Genomic DNA, 20,494 nt, shown 5'->3' on the forward strand with positions numbered 1-20,494 from the left:
CGTTACTTTGCACAATTTTTCTTACGTGCCTTTTTGAGATCCTGAATTTGTTCATTCAATTCCTTTTCTCCCTCTCCCTTTAGAGAAACCAATCTCAAGTTCAAAATGGCGCTGGAAATCACACACCAGTGTCTCCAGAGAGAAAATTCACTGGCAGCATTTGATGGTTTGTGCAGACATGCCTTACTTTGTTTTCAATTTTAGTTGCTCAACTCCGTCCCAATTAATTAAAACCAGAAAATCTTTCATGTGTGAATACTTATGTGAATCGTATTTTTCTGAAGGTTTCGTTGAATGTGAAGAACCCAATAACCGACTGGATAAGTTTACAGGAACGCTATTTTGGAGAAATACAAGTTTTCCTTTGGATGCTGATAAAATTTTATTACGTGGCTGTGTAATTAGGAACACCGACTTCTGCCATGGATTGGTCATTTTTGCAGGTAATTTCAGAGTTTCTTGGAAAATTGATGTGATACATGCTTTTAAGATTTTTTTTAATGTTTATTTTCTTTTTGAGAGTGAGAAACAGAGCACGAGCAGGGGAGGGGCAGAGAGAGAGGGAGACACAGACTGCGAAGCAGGCTCCAGGCTCTGAGCTGTCAGCACAGAGCCCGATGTGGGGCTTGAACTCACAAACCGTGAGTTCATGACCTGAGCTGAAGTCGGACGCTTAACCAGGCGCCCCTGATATGTGCTTTTAAGATTTAAAGGAACGGATTGCTCTTCTGTTCATTCTCCATCGAAATGAAACGAAGCATTGACTTTCCCAACTATTGATTGTATTGAATTTTCCATTTTTAGGTGCTGACACGAAAATAATGAAAAATAGTGGGAAAACCAGATTCAAAAGAACTAAAATTGATTACTTGATGAACTACATGGTTTATACGGTATTTATTTTCCGTTTCAGTAGATGAGAGGCTAGACTACTGTCTTTTACTCTAATTTTGTTGTATGTTTTTCTTATGTAGAGAAATCTTAACCTCTGCAGGCCAGGTAGAAAAATGCGTGAGGCATTCCAAGAGAGAGAACTCTCTTACTTTTCCTCAGAAACGCCATATTCTAATTGGAGAATCCTTTTGGGAACCGAGGTTCCACTTGTAGGGTCCCCTGAATGGTTGAGTATTTTGTCAACTGGAGTGACCAGTTGGAAAACCAGGGAGCCTGAGATAAGTTAGTGGGGCCGGGCTCCTGTCAACATAAGGTTGATTTTACTGCTATTAGTTTCCCACAGGGGTAGTTCTCTTAAAAGCAAACTTTCCTCCCCAGCATGTAGTGTACAAGTCTAAATATAAGGCAAGGCTAAATATAAAGTGTGTTGAGGGCCCCCAAGACCACCCCCAGGTTTGGTGATTCACTGGAAGGACTCACAGAATAAAACATCTAGTTGCCCTCATAGCTATGACTTATTGTGACTTATTTACAAAGCAAGATCAGCAAAGGCAAAAGGCTCATGAGGCAAAGTCTGGAGGAAGCCAGGTGTAAGCTTCCAAGAGTTTCTCCCAGTAGGGTCACATGGCAAGACACCCTCCATTTCCCTAGCAACAACTTGTGACAGCCCATGTGAAATGTTGTCTCTACCAGGGAAGCTCACTGGAGACTCAGTGCCTGGGGTTTTATTGGGATCTGGTCACACAGGCCCCATCTGCCAGGGATGTACCAAAATTCCAGATTCCCTGAAGGAATGTAGGGGATCAGCATAAACCATATTGTTTTACACAAACAGGCACCATGAGCCGTTCTTATCAGGGAATAAGAAATAAGGAGAGGAAGGGGGAGGAAGAGAGGAAACCCTTCCAAAATCTAAGTTCCTAGATGCCGGCCAAAGGCCAACCTTGCAAGCAGGACAGCGTCTCAGGCCCAGCCCCAAGATGTTGGGCAGTGCTCCAATTTCCCAGTGAGAATTAATTTTTTTCCCAAGTATTTAGCTTAATTTGAATGCATAAGTTTTTAGAGACGTCAAATACTTACCATACTTTAATTACATATACACATTTAAAGTCGTATAAAAGTAATACATTAAAGAAACAGTTCTTTTTTTCTCTCATCTCCCATTTCGTGAAAACTTTTCATGTGCATCTTCCGTGTCATTGTCCCGGTTATGGCCAGAGTACTCACGACGAGTTCCTCTCTCACCCTGAGCCCTGTGGTTTTGAGATATAGCAGTTTTGGAATCTGTGGCCAGAAATTTCAATCTGTCCTTGGAAATCGTCTTCCTACCACAATTATCCGAATACCACTGGGATGGTCGACTTTTGCATTCATCCCAGAAGTATATTCTCGTCATTTCCATAACAGAATACTCACTGTACCGCTTCAGAAATGGTCTAAACCTTAAGTGGTAATGAAGTCTTCAGGAATAATTACCTGAATCGGGGTGAAATTCCCTTATGTTCTCTTTTAAAAAGTTATTTCCGTCAACTATTTTCCATAAATGTCCCAGTTCAGCGTTATCTGAAATTATTTCATCCTAAGGTATCTTCCCCCAACAGTATGGTATTATTCAAAGTAAAAGTAATTGATAGGATGCCCTGTAATGTGAGAATGTTTAAGGATTTGAATACCAGACACCAACCTTCTCTTTCGAACAATAGTTTTGGGAAGAAAACGGCACCTATATGTATTATGTAGGATAAATCAACCAACCGTAGAACTCAAATAGGCTTTCAAAGCCTTCGTAGGCACTGTTTTTCCTTTAAGTGTGTTGTGTTTACAGACTACTAAGTTATCATAAATGTGCTGGAGTATTGAGTGAGGTTAATTAGCATCTATGAGATTCTGGGGGTTGGGGGTTGGCGATCCATCTTCCAAACACTTCAGTGTGTTATGTCTTCCAGATCTTTGTTGTTCTCATTCTGCTTTCTGCTGGTCTGGCCATCGGCCATGCTTACTGGGAAGCTCAAGTTGGCAATTATTCTTGGTACCTCTATGATGGAGAAGACTTTACACCCTCCTACCGCGGATTCCTAAATTTCTGGGGCTACATCATTGTTCTAAACACCATGGTGCCCATCTCTCTCTATGTCAGGTAAGGCTGTCCTCTCTTCGGCCTTTTGCTTTAAGGAAGAATGCAGTACATTTTCCCAACTTTGCCCCTTCATCTCTATCAATAACTGTTTCAAAGGTCATACGGAACAAGTAAGAAAATAGCTTCATTTCAGAATTGGGGGTAATATAGGGAGAGGAAATTAACTTTGGAGTGTCTGTTCTGTGCCAGGCACAGCACTTTGTATCTTGACCACTTTAGAGATAAAGACAACCGGGGTTCAGAAGTCACTCACTTGGTAAGATTGCTCTCAGTGGACTCAAAGCCCAGGCTTCAGAAAGGGCCTTGGGAGAAAGCTGGAGATTTAGACTGACATGGGAAAACTTAGTTGTTTTTCTTTTTAGGAGCCTTCCTAATCTCTTTTCTGTGTCTTCCTTATTCACCTGGTACATCCATTGCCTGTAAAACGCTTGCTGGGAATGCCTCTCTCCCTGCCCTCATTCAGCCTCTCAAAATGTTGTTTCTTATCTTAATCTGAACCGTAATAAAGGAGTCAGGGTCATATCTGTGACAAACAGTGATCACCTTGCTGAGTGAGATTTCTTCTTCTTCTTCTTCTTCTTTTTTTTTTTTTTTTACTTTTTTCTTTCTTTACTGTCAAAGTTCGCTGTCATTCATCGATTGGATTTTAGACCATTGGAAGAGGAGTTGTGCCTTGGAATATCCCCAGCAGCCAGAGTCTACCTTGACCTCCAATTAAGTAACAGCCCAGAGACATACAGGATCACATACACTTCTGTAATTAGGAGCACTTAGCTTATTTTAATTTTATTACATGTGCATTTGTTTTATTTTTAATCTTATTACATGTCGTTAACATTGCTCGTTCACTAGTAAGTAGAGCCCTGGGGAGCCATGTGTTTGCAGTCGCTTTAAAAAAGGAGAAACAACCACAGAAACCTGAGATAAGATTTACCTTTGTGGAGGGAGCTACCAAACAGATTATTTTGTCTAAAACCATGAATGTATGTTATAAAATAAACCGTGTATGTCGTTTTTGGTTTTAGAAAGTCATGTCATGTAACTAACATGGTTTCCTTCTTTCTCTTAGAAATAAAGGTCCTTCTACAGCACAAGGTGGATCAGGTCGTTCTGCTTTGTTTTCTACCCTTTGTTTCCATTTCATTCAGGATAAACTCATTATGGAGGCCACACTGTGACCCACAAGGCCCAGCATGGTCTTGTGCTGTTCATCCCCTCGCTCCTACAACCTCTTATACGTCCACTTCCTCCTTGGTCTCCCCCAACATTAGCCTCCCTGATAGTCCTCACGGGTGCCAGTACCTGCCACAGAGCCTTTGCACCTGCTCTGGTCTCTGTCTGGAACGTTCTTCCCTCTTATCTACATAGTTGCTCTTTCATTTGCTTCAGGTCTCTGCTCAAATACCACTCCGTCTTAAATATCATGCTATCCCTTATTCTGTTCTCGCCCTGCTTTGATTTTCTGTGGGGGATTTTCACCACATGATAGATGTACAGGTTTGTGGATTTGTCCCCATTAGAAGGTAACCTCCTTGAAGGCAGAGGTTTTGTTGGGTTTGTTTCCCTGGGGAGCCCCCTGCCCCCCCCCCCACCCCGTACCTAGAATGCTGTCTGTACATAGTAGGCACTCAGGAAATATTAGCAGGGGGAGGGAGGAGTTCTTTTTCCACCTCTTTAACTTATTATAAAGACATCTTTTGCCCAGTTAACAATTGCTGGATATGTAAACAGCTTCCTTATAACTGAGATATATTTAATCCCTTAGAGTTTTCAAATTGTGATGATTCCTTTAGACTGTCTTATTTGGGATAGTCTATAACCTTATAAGACTTTAGGGGGAGAAAACACTATGTTTTTTCAAAGTGTGGAATCACAACGTAGGGGTCATTTGCCAAAAGCACACCAATTCTGTAACCTAGTGGAACCTCATCGACAACTGGGGGCAGAGGTAAACATGGGAATAACGGGGGCAGGGGTGAACACGGCCATTCCAGGTGTCCCGAGTGTGATGGGAATGAGAGAAAAGAGAGTAGAGATTGCCACATCGTCACCATGTCCCTCGTCCCACAGGGCTGTGTTCTGAGCATGGGGTGCTGTGGCCAGATGTTGTCAGGAATGAGTGGGAAATCGCACCAAACGAGGTGCGTTGACCCTGAAGCTGGAGAAGGAGGTGTCTGGTCGGGAGAACCCAGAGGCTTGGCCCACGGGCCACCACGTGGCTTGTCTCTTGGCAGATGAGCAGCTCGCCGTGGTGCGCACAAGTCGAGACAAAGCTCGCCGCCTGCCTCTCGTGTCGGAGAGCACCGTCCACGCTAATGTGTTGTCTTGCCTTCCTAGCGTGGAGGTGATCCGTCTGGGACAGAGTTACTTCATAAACTGGGACCTGCAGATGTACTATCCTGAGAAGGACACGCCCGCCAAGGCGAGAACCACCACGCTGAATGAGCAGCTTGGGCAGATCCATTACATCTTCTCTGATAAGACAGGGACGCTCACGCAAAACATCATGACTTTCAAGAAGTGCTGCATCAATGGGCAAATATATGGTGAGTGGAAGCCATCGCTCCATCCCTGAGCACGCGTGACCAGCACCTGCCGTCCCAGAATTGCTGGTGCCGTCCAGGCACACGGCCCCGGTGGCCACTTGGGGCCGAGTCCTGAAGTGGCTTCGCTGGCGGCACTGGGAACGCGCGCGTGGGAGAGGTCAGAGGTCAGAAACAGGCACACACTCCTCAAGAAATCAGACACAAAATTACCATGTGATCTGGCTTCGGAGGGGATCCCGAAAACACCAAAAACAGGGACCGGAAGAGATCTTCGCACAACTACAGTCATACGAGCATTATTCACAGTAGCTAAAGTGTGGAAGCAACCCAAATGTGAGTCAGTGGATGAGCGGATAAACAAAATGTGGTCCCACATACAACGGAACCTGGTGTAGCCTTAAAAAGGAAAACATTCTGGGGCGCCTGCTTGGCTCAGTCAGTTGAGCGTCCGACTTGGGCTCAGGTCAAGATGTCACGGCTCATGGGTTTGAGTGCCATCAGCACAGAGCCCGCTTCGGATGCTCTGTCCCTCTCACCCTCTGACCACCACCCCCCCTCCCCCCCCACTCATGCTCTGTCACTCTCTAAAAAATAAACCTTTTTAAAAATTATTAATACAGTGTTTTACATTCTTTCGCCACAGTACTTAAAAAAAATTTTTTTTTAATGTTTATTTATTTTTGAGAGAGCGTGAGCAGGGTAGGAGCAGAGAGAGAAGGAGACACAAAATCCAAAGCAGGCTCCAGGCTCTGAGCTGTCAGCACAGAGCCCGACACGGGGCTCGAACTCACGGACCACGAGATCACGATCGAAGCCAAAGTCGGACGCTTAACTGACTGAGTCACCCGAGTGCCCCTGAAAAATAGACATTTGAAAACAAATTTTTTTTTTAAGAAAGGAAAACATTCTGACACACGCTGTAGTGTGGATAAACCTTGAGGACCCGGTGCTCAGTGAAATGAGCCAGACACACAAGGGCGCAGTTAGTATGATTCCACTTATATGAGGCCTTAGAACAGTCAAATTTATAGAGACAGGAAGTAGAATGGGTGGTTGCCAGGGGCCGGGGGCAAGAGAGGATGCGAAGTTATTGTTTAATGAGTACAAAGTTGCAACTTTACCAGATGAAACAGCTATGGAGTTGACGGTGGTGATGTTATGCAGCAGCGTGATTGTATCTAGTGTCACTGAACTACAGACTTCAAAATGGCTAAGGTCTGGGGCCCCTGGGTGGTTCAGTCGATTGAGCGACCGACTTCGGCTCAGGTCATGATCTCGCGGTTCGTGAGTTCGAGCCCCGCGTTGGGCTCTGTGCTGACCGCTCGGAGCCTGGAGCCCGCTTCGGATTCTGTGTCTCCCTCTCTCTCTGCCCCTTCCCCGCTCATGCTCTGTCTCTCTCTGTCTCAGAAATAAACAAACACTAAAACAAAAATGGCTAAGGTCAGGGTGCCTGGGTGGCTTAGTTGGTTAATGATCCAACTCTTGATCTCAGCTCAGGTCATGATCTCACAGTTCGTGAGATCAAGCCCCGTGTTGGGCTTTGTGCTGGCAGCATGGAGCCTGCTTGGGCTTCTCTCTTTCCCTCACTCTTTCTGCCCCTCCCCTGCTCGCAGACTCAATCTCTCTCTCTCTCTCTCTCAAAATAAATAAACTTAAAAAAGATGGTTAGGGTGATAAATTTTATGTTATATGTATGTCACCTGATTATTTTGGAAAAGGTGATTTCCATTCTAATATTCTGAAACATGCTGTATATTAACAAAAATATTCAGGCTAATACTGTATTCAATTCAAATGCTCTAACTTTTAAATAAAGACTTAATACAATTTTTTAATAGCTACAGGAACACTGTGCTTTCTCCTTGTAGAAAACTATACTATGAATATGTTTTCACAGAAGGGGCATCTCAGATGTGGGAGCCCATGAAGAAGGTGGGACACTGGGGAATTAAGGAAGTGGTTCTCACGTACATGGTGACAGTCCCTTTCTAGCTGGGGGATAGATAAAGCACTTCAGAGGACAGGGGTCTGGCCCCAGAGGAGGATGCGGTATGGAACAAGAGAAGCACCAGTGTGTGAACCTCTAGACCAGGGGTCTGCAAACTCCTTCTGTAGAGAGCCCAATAGGAAATATTCTAGCCATTGCAAGCCAAAGGTGGTTCGTATCAGACTTTCTTCTTTGTTATGTTCTGTTTGGTTTTTACAACTCTTGAAAAATGTGAAAATCATTCTAAACTTGAAAGCTGTCCCCAACAGGCCGGGACCCTTAGAACCAAAGCAGGGGGAGGAGGAGGGACCTCTGCACGCAGGGGAAGACTCCATTTATCTTGTCCTGTTTGTTTCTCAGGAGACCATCGGGACGCTTCTCAAAACAATCACAGCAAGACAGAGGTGAGTCCTTTAACTGAAGGGAGGGTTTGGGGGTGTATTAGTTGCCTATGGCTGCTGTAATGAACTACCACAAAAAGGGTGGCTTAGAACAACAGAAATTCTACAGCTGTTCTAGAAACAGAACAGAAATTCTACAACAGCTCTGGAGACTAGAAGTCTGAAATGAAGGTATCAGCAGGGCCACGCTCACTCTGAGGTTCTAGGGAAGAATCTGCCCTGGCCTCTTCCTAGCTTCTGGTGCTTGCCTGCAACCCTTGGCGTTCCTTGGCTTATAGACCCAACACTTAGATGTCTGCTTCCATTGTCACATGGCGCTCTCCCTGGGTATCTGTGTCTGTGTCCAGATCTCCCTCCTCTTATAAAGACACCAGACATTGGACTAGTGCCCACCATCCTCCAGTGTGACCTCATCTTAACTTGATGATATCTCCAAAGACCTTATTTCCAAATAAGGTCATAGTCACAGCCACCGGGAGTTGGGATTTCAACATATCTTTGGGGGGTGGAGGGAACACAATTCAACCCACAACAGGATGTCTCTTTGTTTTAAGACAAGGGTGAGCCTCTTGACACATTAAAAAGTACGTTATAATCCTAAGAAAAATTTTCCATAAAGACTTGGCTTCCAAGAGAAGCTTCTATCATTTGCTAAGCCCACACTGTTATTTTTAAAATCACATTTGCTCGTCCTCCCCCACCTCTTTCAGCAAGTGGATTTCAGCTGGAACACGTTTGCTGACGGGAAGCTTGCGTTTTACGACCACTATCTTATCGAGCAAATCCAGTCGGGGAAAGAGTCGGAAGTTCGGCAGTTTTTCTTCTTGCTTGCAGTCTGCCACACGGTCATGGTGGACAGAATTGATGGTGAGTGTTTCCTGGCATCTCAGACACGGGGGCCCAGGTTTTTAGTTTCCAGGTAACTCGTGCCCGGCGCCCAAATGCACGTTGAGTAGTATGCACGACACGTCTGGGTGAGCACCCACCCTGATGGTCTACGAGGCAGCAAAGCGTGAGACGAGCCCCCAGTCTATGAAAATGCACATCTTCTTCACAGGGATAGCTCCCAATGCGTTTATCACTTTGCAAGTGAAATCTTATCGTTAAAAGAAACGATTGACTGTTGCATTATGCGAGAAGAATCACAATCTTCCCGCCCTGTGATGACTTGACATTTATTGAGCGTGAAGAGTCAAGTCTTATCTGGATTGTGGCTGGACTTCGAACTTGAACAATCTTTACTGCAAAATAATTTCAGAGAGAATTTATTTTCTAGATTCAGATATGTTTGGGGTTTGAAATAATACCCGCCAGAGCCTCGGCTTCCTTAAGGTGCCTTTTTCATCGGAAGGAGCATAATTAACGTGTATTTGCGTGGGAACCAGCAAAGCTGACGCGTAGATTCTTTTTTAAAAAATGTTTATTTATATATTTTGAGAGACACAGAGAGTGAGCAAGGGAGGGGCAGAGAGAGAGGGAGAGGGAGAATCCCAAGCAGGCTCCGTGCTAGCAGCATGGAGCCTGATGTGGGGCTTGATCTCACGAATCGTGAGATCATGAGCTGAGCCGACATCGAGAGTTGGACGCTTAACCGACTGAGCCACCCAGGAGCCCCTCCTTTGCAGAGTTCTTAAACGCAGCTCGTGCCAGCTTTGCTGTAGCAAATTTGTCCGATGTCAGTGAAAGCCATTTTTTCACATGTGGACATTACACTAAGTTACACACCTGTGCGTTATAGAAAGAGGAAATGGAACCCTTTTGGCATTTCTGCAGGGAAGCGAAGGCTGCCTGCCCCTCCTGCACTTGAGTGAGTGCAGCACAGGAAGGTGCCTTTCTGTTTTCTGACCCTGAGCTTTTGTGTGTGGCAAGTGCGAAATCTCCAGAGGGGGAATACGCAGAAAAACTGCATGTGTAAAACCTCTATGTGCTATCTTTCAGCAAATTTCAAAGAAATCCATTTCAAGCATGGGCATAATGGTCCGATAAAGCAAGATGACGGCGGAATTCAAATTGGGGCAGATACATGGAAGGTTATTAGCAGCCAAAGTGGAGGAAGACAGACATGCCAGGTCATGAATAACCCACATAGAGGTCAAAGTCCGTTTTCTAGACAACCACGTTTTACTCATACGATAAGAATCAAGCATGATTTTTCTGAGCAACTTGGTTATTTTAGGTCTTGACTCATTAGTGAAATTATTCATCCTTTTGTGTATGTGTGTGTGTGGGGGGGGGTGGCATTTTGAGAGCTAACCAGCCAACTTAGGCAAATATAATTCTATGGTCTCTATTTTCTCTTCTTTTCACTGGGATATTATGGGAAGAGCCCTATTCGGCTGGAGATGGGCCAGCCCAGCTTTGGTTCCTACCGGAGCACCCAGTGTAGACCAGGATCTTCGGTCCAAGCATCAACTTCCTCAGTGTTGCGAGCAGAAGGTTGGAATTCAAGGTTCCTTTCAACCTCACATTGTGCTGGTCTCTGTCCCACTGTCTGCTGAGGCAGAGAATTGTACCTCCTGAGGAAACTTCTCTCACACAGCATGTGATGGGCCATTGCTCTAGCCACTATGAATGGAGAACAGCTTGATCTCTAGTGGGAGGAGGTTAAAAGAGAAATTAATCGCTTTTGATACGTGAAGTACCTTGAAAGGGTCCCTTGGAAAGACCTTGGGAACCCCTCCTCCAGGTATGATAGATAAGGACATTCAGACCCAGAAGGCACAAGGACCTGTGTGACTCAGACAGCAGGTCAGAATCCCTTCCGGTGGGATCCCCTTGCAATCCCTGGGGTGGGGCGCCTTGCTCCTGTGTTTTCTCTCTCTTTGTAAGACTAACGGAGACTGGTCAGTCTTTTATTACGCATAACATCGACAGGAGAAGGGAGGAAATCCTTTCATATCTGTTGCCATCGAGTGCTGAGTCCCCGTGGAGGCCCATGGGGGCAAGGTGTGGAGAGGAGGCATCGGGTTTCTGTTGAATTTCCACAACTCAGTAGCTGAAGACACCCATTCTTTAGCTCATTGTTCCCTAGGTCAGAAGCCTGGGCACGCATGACAGGGTTTTCTGCGCAAGATCTCCCCAAAATCAAGGTCGGTCACGTTCTCATCTGGAGCTCGGGGTCCTCCTCCGAGCTCACGTGGGAGCGCAGGGTTCAGTTCTCCGCAGCTGAAGGACCGAGGCCTCCCTTCTTCCTGGCCACGTGGCCCCCTCCATCTTCAAAGCCAGCAAGAGAGAATCCCTCTTCCGTGGAACCCCTTATATGCTTTGAAGCTCTCTCCCTAGGAAAAGCCCTGTGTCTTTAAGGACTCACCTAATTAGGTTGGGAACACTCAGATAATCACCCTGTCTTGAGGTCAACTGATTTGGGCCTTCATTACATCTGCAAGATCCCTTCCCAGCAGTACCTAGACTAGCATTTTGAATAACTGGAAGGAGGTGCTGTTATGCTGGGGGGGAGGAGGGGGGAGGGAAGGGTCCTTGGGGCCCTCTGATTCCTACCTCCTGCAGAGGCTGTGTGAGAGCAGGGTGTGGAAGGCTTGGGGACCTCTTCTTCACCTGCAGGTCATTAAGTCAGGATGTGCTGTGATTAGAGGTGGCGTTTGAGGAGGCGGGAGCCTGGAGACACGGGAGACTGGGTTGGAAGCTGAGGGTCTGGATTATGGTGGGGTCTTTGGGAAGGATGAGGAAGCCATAGATGGGGGGGTGGGTGGGGAGGGCATTCAGCGCGTGACTTGAAGGGGGTGAGATTGTTGAGGGGAAGGAGTGGTCTGAGAGGTAACTTGTTTCAGGGCAGGTGACCAGGGGGTGGGCTCATATCTGCCACAGGAAGCTACGGTGTCAAAATCACCAGAGACGGGATTTGCGGTTTGAGCATCTTTTTTCATTGGCGCCGTTTTCCTGCTCCGCAAATTAGTTTATGAAAGAAAACAATGCCTCTCTGGTTGCCTCTGAGTGTAGAGTAAATAAAAGAGTTCTCACCAGAAATGACTGCAGAGGATTATTTTTTAGTCCTGGTTTCTTCCTGCAAACATCAAGTTGGAGTTTGGACCAGCTCTCTGAATTTCTTCCTGTCTCCATTAGCCTGCAATTCTGTGACTCTATTGCTCGAACCAAGTGGGAGGGTTTTTTGTGGGGTTTTTTTTTGGTCATGATAACAATATCGGTGTTTGCTCCAGATATGATTGTCTCAGTCATGGGAACTTTACCACCTTTTATCATTTCGTCGCTCTTTTTCTGTTGGAAGTAAGCTTGCCGTCAGCATGACGCGGGGAGATCACTGTGCCAGCTACACTTGCTGAAGTGGTTGTGTCCCCACTGCTGCTTGTTCAGCTCCCGGGGCTCCTGGGCAGCTCAGTCGGTTGAGCGTCCTCCTCTTGATTTCGGCTCAGGTCGTGGTCTCGAGCTCATGGGATCGAGCCCTGAGTTGGAGCCTTCTTGGGATTCTCTCTCTCAGCCTTTCCTCCACTTGCACTCCCTCCCTCCCTCCCTCTCTCTCAAAATAAACATTAAAAAAATAGTTTGCCCTCTGGCAGCCGTGTGTGCTTGAGGAAATGGATGGATTTGGCGTGTACATTCGTAACTTCTGATGTATGCCTTTCTGGGTGAGCAGAAAACAACCTACAGTGTCCTCTTTAATTACTAATTGGGAATTGATTGATACTGACTTGGAGTGAGCCATCTGAGCAGGCGTGCGGGGGTACAGCCCTCCCTATAGCCGATTCCCCCAGGAGCATCCTCTCCTTCTGTGTAGCCTGATGTTTTCAAAAGCTGCCCATCCATCCATGGTCTGCTTCCTGCTCAAACCATGGTGGAAAAGGAAATGCCTTTTTTCTGTAAACATTCACCTGACCGTGGAAGTACTTTTCCTTCTGCTTGGAAGCAGAATAACGAAAGTAGAAACACGGAAAATCTTTTTCAACTTTTTACTGGAGTACAACAGGTGCACGGAGCCCAGCATGTAGCTCAGGAGGTTTTCACAAACTGAATCCTCCCGTGTCACGAGCACCCAGATTTTAAAAAACCGACCGTTATGAATCCCCCAGAAGTCCCCTGGTGTTCCCTTCCAGTCATTGCCCCTCGAGGGGCACTAGTCCTGACCTGGAATAGCACAGGGACGCTTTGTCGGTTTCGTGGTCTGTGTAGACGGAATCACGCGGTGTGGACTTGCGTGTCTGGCTTCTTTCACTCAACGTTGTGACATTTATTCCAGTTGTTGAAGCGTCCTTGTGACGAGAAGGCAGCTTCCCATTAATTGACTTTAAACATCAAGAGGTTGAACAGACTGATGAACGTTGAGGTTTTATTTTAATATGGCTATGCTGAAGAAAGTACACTCTTCCAGAGCAAAGATAAAGTATACAACCCTTTTGGAAAACAAATGACTGATATATGCCAATAGACTTGAAAAAATCAGTATTCTCTCTCTTTATGTTTTACTTATTTAAGTAATCTCTGTGCCCAATGTGGGGCTCGAACTCTCGACCTCAAGATCAAGAGTCACATGCTTTTCCGACTGAGCCAGTCAGGTGCCCCCAAAATTGCCAGTTTTCTTTAGCTCGGTATTATCACTCTAGGAAGCTATCCTTAGAAAACAGTCAGTCAAAACTTTATACATACACCTGCAAAATGGTCGCTACAATGTTATTTTTGAGAGCAGAAAATTTGGAAATAGCCTAAGTGCGTATAATTGGAAAAATGGGGACGTGTTTACATTCATAAAATAATGTTTAGAAAGAATTTTTAAAGTTATGTCAACATGCTCAGAATATTGGGTCAAAATAACAAGAATGTAAACGTATGATAGAAACTATTACCGAATTCGGCATTTTCGAAACGACGGGAAAGAATGATAAGAGCATGCCAGTGGCTCTGTGTTTCCTCTGGATGGTGGCAGTCTGGGAATTTGTTTTCCTATTCCTGGACACTTGTCTTCTTTTCCTCTGGTTTATATTACTGTTTGTAATTAGAAATAAAACCATAAAGTTTGAAAAGTGTTGGGGCGCCCGGGTGGTTCATTCGGTTAAGCGTCCAACTTCGCCTCAGGTCGTGATCTCGCTGTTCATGGGTTCCAGCCCCGCATCAGGCTCTGTGCTGACAGCTCGGAGCCTGGAGCCTGCTTCAGATTCTGTGTCTCCCTCTCTCTCTCTCTCTCTCTGCCCCTTCCCTGCTCGCACTCTGTCTCTCTCTCTCTCAAAAATAAATAAACGTTAAAACAAAGAGAAAAAGAAAAGTGTTAATGTTGGCATACTCTTTAAGAATCAATGATTTGTTTTCTTGGGGATGTGTTGGGCTTTGTGAGACATCCTTGCCCCCCATGTGAGCCTCAACAGTGAGCCCTCTGTCTGGTTTTTACAGATTTTCTGGTTTTCTCTCCTGCCTCCTTTGTTAGGTCAGCTCAACTACCAGGCGGCCTCTCCTGACGAAGGCGCTCTGGTGAGCGCTGCCAGGAACTTTGGATTTGCCTTCCTCGCCAGGACCCAGAACACGATCACCATCAGTGAATTGGGAACCGAGAGGACCTACAGTGTTCTTGCCATTTTGGACTTCAACAGTGACCGGAAGCGAATGTCTATAATTGGTAGGTTTCCCTCAAGAGTGTGTCTGCGAATCGCTCATTGAGAGGTTGCCTTTTATGCATTCGATTTCATGGCACCAGAATAAAACAGGCGATGGGGGGACCACTCAGCTCCTGGGAGATTTCCATGGACTTCTTGAAACACGTTTTTTCCCTTTATTCTGCATGGGGTCCATCACTCACGGGGAAAATGGTAGTTTATCTTGAGTCTTGCAAATGTTGACATTCTTCAGCAGTGTGAGCTGCAGCTGCAGGCTGCAGAACCTTCGGTGGTAACAGTGGGTGGTGGGTCCAGAACACGTGCTTTTGTTTTGTGAGGCCGTCCGAGCCTGTCTGCCCTATACTTGGCGGCAGGGAAGGGAGAAGCAGCAGGACAGGGGTTCAGAGGAAAGCAAGGCTGTGCTTATGGAGTAGAAGTGAATCTCCAGGGCAGGCTGCCATTCACTATGGCTTCCCAATATTGAAATTTTTAAGTTCACAATTAAAAACAATTTCAAATCTACAGAAAAATTCCAAAAATGGTTTAGAGAACTCTTGTATTCTCTAACTCGACTGTTGGCATTGGCCACGTGTTGTCATTTTCGTCATATACAGATTCTTGTTTCCCGAACCATCGGAGAGTAAATTGCAGAGCTAAGGCTCCTTTCCCCTAAATACCTAAGTAGGTATTTCCTATGAACAAGAACATTCACTTATATGTAAATACGATGATCAGAATCAGAAAAGTCAGTGTGAGACAATATTATTATCTAATCTGCAGGATGTTTTCAGATTTTACCAGAAATTTTCTTTTCCCTGCCTCCCTCCCTCCCTTTCTTTCTTCCTTCCTTCTTGGTTCAAGACCCAAGATTGCATACTGCAGTAGGTGATTGTTAACTTTGGTCTCCATATGGAGAAACTGTTATATATATATACGGAGAAATGGATCTGTCCGATATTCCCTCGTGACTGAATTCAAGTTACGCATCATTGGCAGGAAGGGTGCGTGGATTGGTGCTGTGTCCTCCCAGCATATCACATCTGGAAGCACAGGGTTATTCGTGGTGTTAGGTTTGATTGCTCAGAAAGTGTTCATGAGATTTCTCCACTATGAGATTGAGTTTTTCACCAAGAAAAATATACAAGTTCAACTGTCTACTGAACTCTGATTGGGCACATTTTTACTGAGTGCTTTCTGTGTGCCTAGCACTGATCTAGGCCGATTATCATGTCTGGCGTTTACCTTGAACTCAAAATCAAGTTAGCTCTGAGGCACGTACTATCATTAAATTATCTCACAGATCCAAAAATCCAAGAAAATGGTCACAAGGAGTCATGTTCTGGTCTGAGTATTAAAGGCAGTAAGCGTCCCAGGTTTATAGGTAAGAAAGATTCCTACAGCATGGACAAAGAAGGCATTATAGAAGATATTAGCACAGGGCATGGCACATAGTAGGGAATCAGTCAATATTTGCTGAGAGAATAAGTAAGGATAGGAAAAGCTGAGCTGACTACAGCATTCTTTTCATATTTATTTCACTGTATTTCATTGTATGTAGACAGTGGCTTACCGACTTTGCTGAGAGGGAAGTTTTTCTAGGTGCATTTATGATTTTAAACTAATGGTGAGTTATTAGCAGAGTCACCCTTGAAATGAACTTTAGAAATGTAGTTTTCTATTAACAAATCAAAGCTAACTTTATGATTTGCTTTTCCTTCTCTTACTACTAGTAAGAACCCCAGAAGGCAACATCAGGCTTTATTGCAAAGGCGCTGACACAGTGATTTATGAACGGTTACATCAGATGAATCCAACAAAACAAGAGACACAGGATGCCCTGGATGTAAGTCCCACCGTCACCCTTTCTGCCGCAGATTGCAAACTTCCTTTCTGATACTGTCTTGTGAGCTGAAATGAAAGCTCTGTGTGAACTGTTGACCCTTCTGTTGTCTTAGTGCAGTTGTGTGGAAAGAGCACCAATGTAGGAAAATGGCAGCCGTGTTCTGGTTCTGCCCCTGCTGCTGACTTCCTAGGACATGACCATGGTGTTCTTTCCCAGCATCCCGGTTGGCAGCATCTGTAGGACGGGCCCGGGAGAATGACTGGTCTGTCTTCCAGTGACCTTGAGCAAGCCACATAACTATAGTGAGCTGTAGCCTTAGTATCTGTGTGGCCTCCAAGAATCCCACCAACCTCTTAAGGGACAATGAAGGAAAGAAAGCATTCATGTAGGATGGGGTGTGACAAAGCAATGTGTCGGATAACTGAGTTCTACCTTTGTTAGTAAATCAGTTTGGTCTTCATTACTTCAAATTTGTTATCTAAGGGGAATGTGAACTTAGTCCAATGATACTGCAGTTATTCAGAATGCTTCTGGAAATTTCTCTCTTGGAATTGCTTACCAATGCTCACATGGTTTTTGTTCTATTAATGATGGCAATGAAGTATGGAGGATACCCATCAGACCTGGTATCCCAGTTCTGCCTCTTCGCCTGTTTTGTGTCCTTGGGGGAAACAGTTGACGCCTAGCTGAAGCATTAATGACCTGTGTGAAAGAGGAAGAGGGTAATTCCTACCAAAGAGAGTCCTTGCAAGGGAAAGATCTTGCACAATTCCCAGGATTTAGTAAGTGCTTAGTAAAGGGTGATTTCTTCCCTGGGTCTGGTCGAGTTTGGGGCCAGTCAAAGGTCCTTGAGGAAGAAGCCTGTATATGTTGTTTACTTACGGGGGTCTCATTTTAAGATTGATAGGTTGTTGAAGCAGTTACGATAGATCATTTCTCATGAGGATATGAACACTGGCAATTTAATCAAACAGATGCAGAACCTTCCAAAGAATCTTTGAAAGCAAACACTTAGTTGGGTGATGTGTTGGAACAAGATGTGACTGAAGTACTAAAAACATTTTTACTGGCTCATATTTAAGCTGTTTAAAATAGCTTAGGGGCGCCTGGGTGGCTCAGCAGGTTAAGCGTCTGACTCTTGATTTTGGCTCACATCATGATCTCCCAGTTCATGAGATCCAGCCCTGAGTCAGGCTCTGCGCTGATGGCATGGAGACTACTTGGGATTCTCTCTCTCCTTCTCTCTGCCTCTCACCCATTCGCACTCTCTCTCTCTCTCAGAATATATAAACATTAAAAAAAATAAAATAGCTTAAATCTGTTCACCATGATTAAAATTTCCAGCCACTCTTTTTCATTAAAATGTTTTACCACAGCTTTAACGGTGGCTCAGGTATTTCCGAACTGGTTTGAGGATATAATGCTTGGTTGAGAGTCCATAGTTGATTGGGCTTGTAACAGTTTGTGGGAACAAATTATAAAGTTGTCAGGCCTGTGTTTACGACATCATCACACCCCCAGGCAACTCCCTTGTCTGCTATTCTCTGCGTGGTTACGAGAAAGAGTTTTCTTCTCTCTAGTGACTTGATTTAGAGGAAATGTATACCTTTCTCTTTAACTAATTTGGGAACTACAAATAGGACCCTGAGAATACTTAAAGTGGAAAACAAAGTATTTGTTTAATCTCCTCTACAGAATGTATTTATTCAGAGTCCATTATCTTTCATGACCTCTTTTTAAACGCGCGTACTGTTTTACTTCAAAGAAAGATTTCAAACTGGATCTTGAGTTACATAAAATTAACTCGTCTTTGTTGGGTGGCTGATCTTTTAAATAGATCTTTGCAAGTGAGACTCTTAGAACTCTGTGCCTTTGCTACAAGGAAATTGAAGAAAAAGAATTTGAAGAATGGAATAAAAAGTTTATGGCTGCCAGTATAGCCTCAACCAACCGGGATGAAGCTCTGGACAAAGTGTATGAGGAGATTGAAAAGGACTTAATTGTGAGTTTTAACCTTCATGACTTGCTATTCTAAACAGAACTGGACGTTTTACTAAGTTCTGTCATATTTTTTTTTTAATTTTTTTTTTCAACGTTTATTTATTTTTGGGACAGAGAGAGAGCATGAACGGGGGAGGGGCAGAGAGAGAGGGAGACACAGAATCGGAAACAGGCTCCAGGCTCCGAGCCATCAGCCCAGAGCCCGACGCGGGGCTCGAACTCACGGACCGCAAGATCGTGACCTGGCTGAAGTCGGACGCTTAACCGACTGCGCCACCCAGGCGCCCCGAGTTCTGTCATATTTTTAATCTCATTCTTGAAAGATAATTCTAACTTCAGCATTTCAAATTGGTGCAAAGGAACTAGGTCACTTGAATTTCTTCTGTCCAGTGAGCGAGACAGAAGTTGCCACTATGAGAAAACAAAGGAAAGAAAACGTTGAGCTTCCAATCTGATTCTGGTATTTTTTATCTCGCTTATTATAATTCATTATGATTTTTACACGATGACAAATCATATGTTTTATTACACTTTGAGAATTACTGGACTGATTTGTATCTTGTAAAACCTCGAAACAAGAAAATGATACCATTTGTAAATGAAATTTCTCAAAGTTTAATACCTATCGCCTGTAGAATTTAGATTAGAAGGAAATAGCTAGTATTGACCTTCAGGGAGAGGAAGTGGCTTGTGTCCACGTAAAATAGCCTGTGTGTAACGAAAGTATATGTTTAACATCCTTGATTTTGTACTTACATTTTTACCTTGGTAAACTACTTTAAGCGAAAAGGGCTTGAATGTTTTATTTTTCGGTATGAACCGCAGCCACCCCTGCTGTTATTACTGGCCACCAGCCCCAGTAGAGCGCCAATCGGGGTATATAATTAGCCATTCTGCTTATTATAGGCTGGCAAACTGCAATTACAGAACATTTTGAGCTTATTTTGCTAATTCCTTTTTTTTGAAATGTACATTCCAGCTACTGGGAGCCACAGCTATTGAAGACAAGTTACAGGATGGAGTCCCAGAAACCATTTCAAAACTTGCAAAAGCTGACATCAAGATCTGGGTGCTCACTGGAGACAAAAAGGGTAATTCAGTTTGCGGGGAGGCGTATCTGTTAATTCATTAAGCGTTCGTAGTTCCTGTGTCCCTTGCCCAAGATGATTTTCTCAGACTTTCCATCCTGCACAAATACGGTCCATTCCTTTGAGACAGAGATGCTTTCTTTAAGAAAACCTTCTCCATTATTCCAGCTTACGCTGACAGCATCCTTCCAGAAACTCCCTCGGTAGCAGAGTTTTATTACACTTGAGCTCCTGGTCAGGCCATTTTAACTGTGTGGTCAGTCTGATCTTTCCAGCCAGACGTGAACTCCTCTCGTGAAAGGACCATCCCTTTGGTCCCTTTGTCATTTGTTGGGCACAGAGCAGAACATAATACAAACTGCTGAGTAATAACTTTTGCTTTTTTCACCCATTTTATTGCCTGAAAACTATAATTAAAATTTTACACCCAAGGGATGATTTGAATTTTTAAATTTAGAGCTCAACAAGGCATTATTTGGCATTGATACCCTTCTACAAGCCTCTCATGGAAACCAGATAATTTCTCTTACTCTGACATCATTTGTGAGTTACACACTCTGATAAGCTAAGGGAAGTCCTGACCTTAAACAAATAACAGTGGGTGGTGATGGGAAAAGGGGAAAAGTCTCCAGTAGGGGCCCCATGTGAGGGTTTATGGAAATAATTATCTTTTTTTTCCATAACAGAATGATTAAGCCACATGAACTGAATGTGCTTAGTAATTCAATGAACATTGATTTGTTAATCAGTTTGTATATTTATATATTTGATAATAGAGTACATTTTATAATTGAAAACTTCTCAAACCAGACTTTGAGTTCTACTTATTTTATCACAGAAAAAAGGCTTTTGCCCCCCTTTTGTGTATACACATTGCTACTGAAAAAATAAAACAACTCCCCATATTTGATTGAATCTGGCTGTTACTTGAAAAAAAAATGCTTATTACTAGATAGTCAACTATTCATCAATAGGCACAACACTTAGTTGTTTTTTTTTTTTTAAGTTTATTTATTTTAAGAGAGAGCACGTGTTAGTGGGAG

At 44.2% G+C, this 20,494-nt stretch overlaps 1 protein-coding gene across 3 annotated transcripts in view; it reads left to right on the forward strand.

Moving 5' to 3' along the window:
• ATP8B1 (ATPase phospholipid transporting 8B1) overlaps window positions 1-20,494 on the forward strand; it is a 125,959-nt gene that overhangs the window by 89,182 nt on the left and 16,283 nt on the right. For all 3 annotated transcript variants that reach the window (XM_030336243.1, XM_030336244.2, XM_030336245.1), the window contains exons 9-19: window positions 84-166; window positions 285-443; window positions 805-893; window positions 2,841-3,031; window positions 5,369-5,577; window positions 7,925-7,968; window positions 8,676-8,832; window positions 14,354-14,542; window positions 16,250-16,362; window positions 18,200-18,364; window positions 19,343-19,454. In XM_030336243.1, coding sequence (XP_030192103.1) covers window positions 84-166; window positions 285-443; window positions 805-893; window positions 2,841-3,031; window positions 5,369-5,577; window positions 7,925-7,968; window positions 8,676-8,832; window positions 14,354-14,542; window positions 16,250-16,362; window positions 18,200-18,364; window positions 19,343-19,454 — 1,511 coding nt within the window. The remainder of the gene's footprint in view (window positions 1-83; window positions 167-284; window positions 444-804; window positions 894-2,840; window positions 3,032-5,368; window positions 5,578-7,924; window positions 7,969-8,675; window positions 8,833-14,353; window positions 14,543-16,249; window positions 16,363-18,199; window positions 18,365-19,342; window positions 19,455-20,494) is intronic.

This window comes from Lynx canadensis, chromosome D3, assembly GCF_007474595.2.
Source record: "Lynx canadensis isolate LIC74 chromosome D3, mLynCan4.pri.v2, whole genome shotgun sequence".
Lineage (NCBI taxonomy): Eukaryota > Metazoa > Chordata > Mammalia > Carnivora > Felidae > Lynx > Lynx canadensis.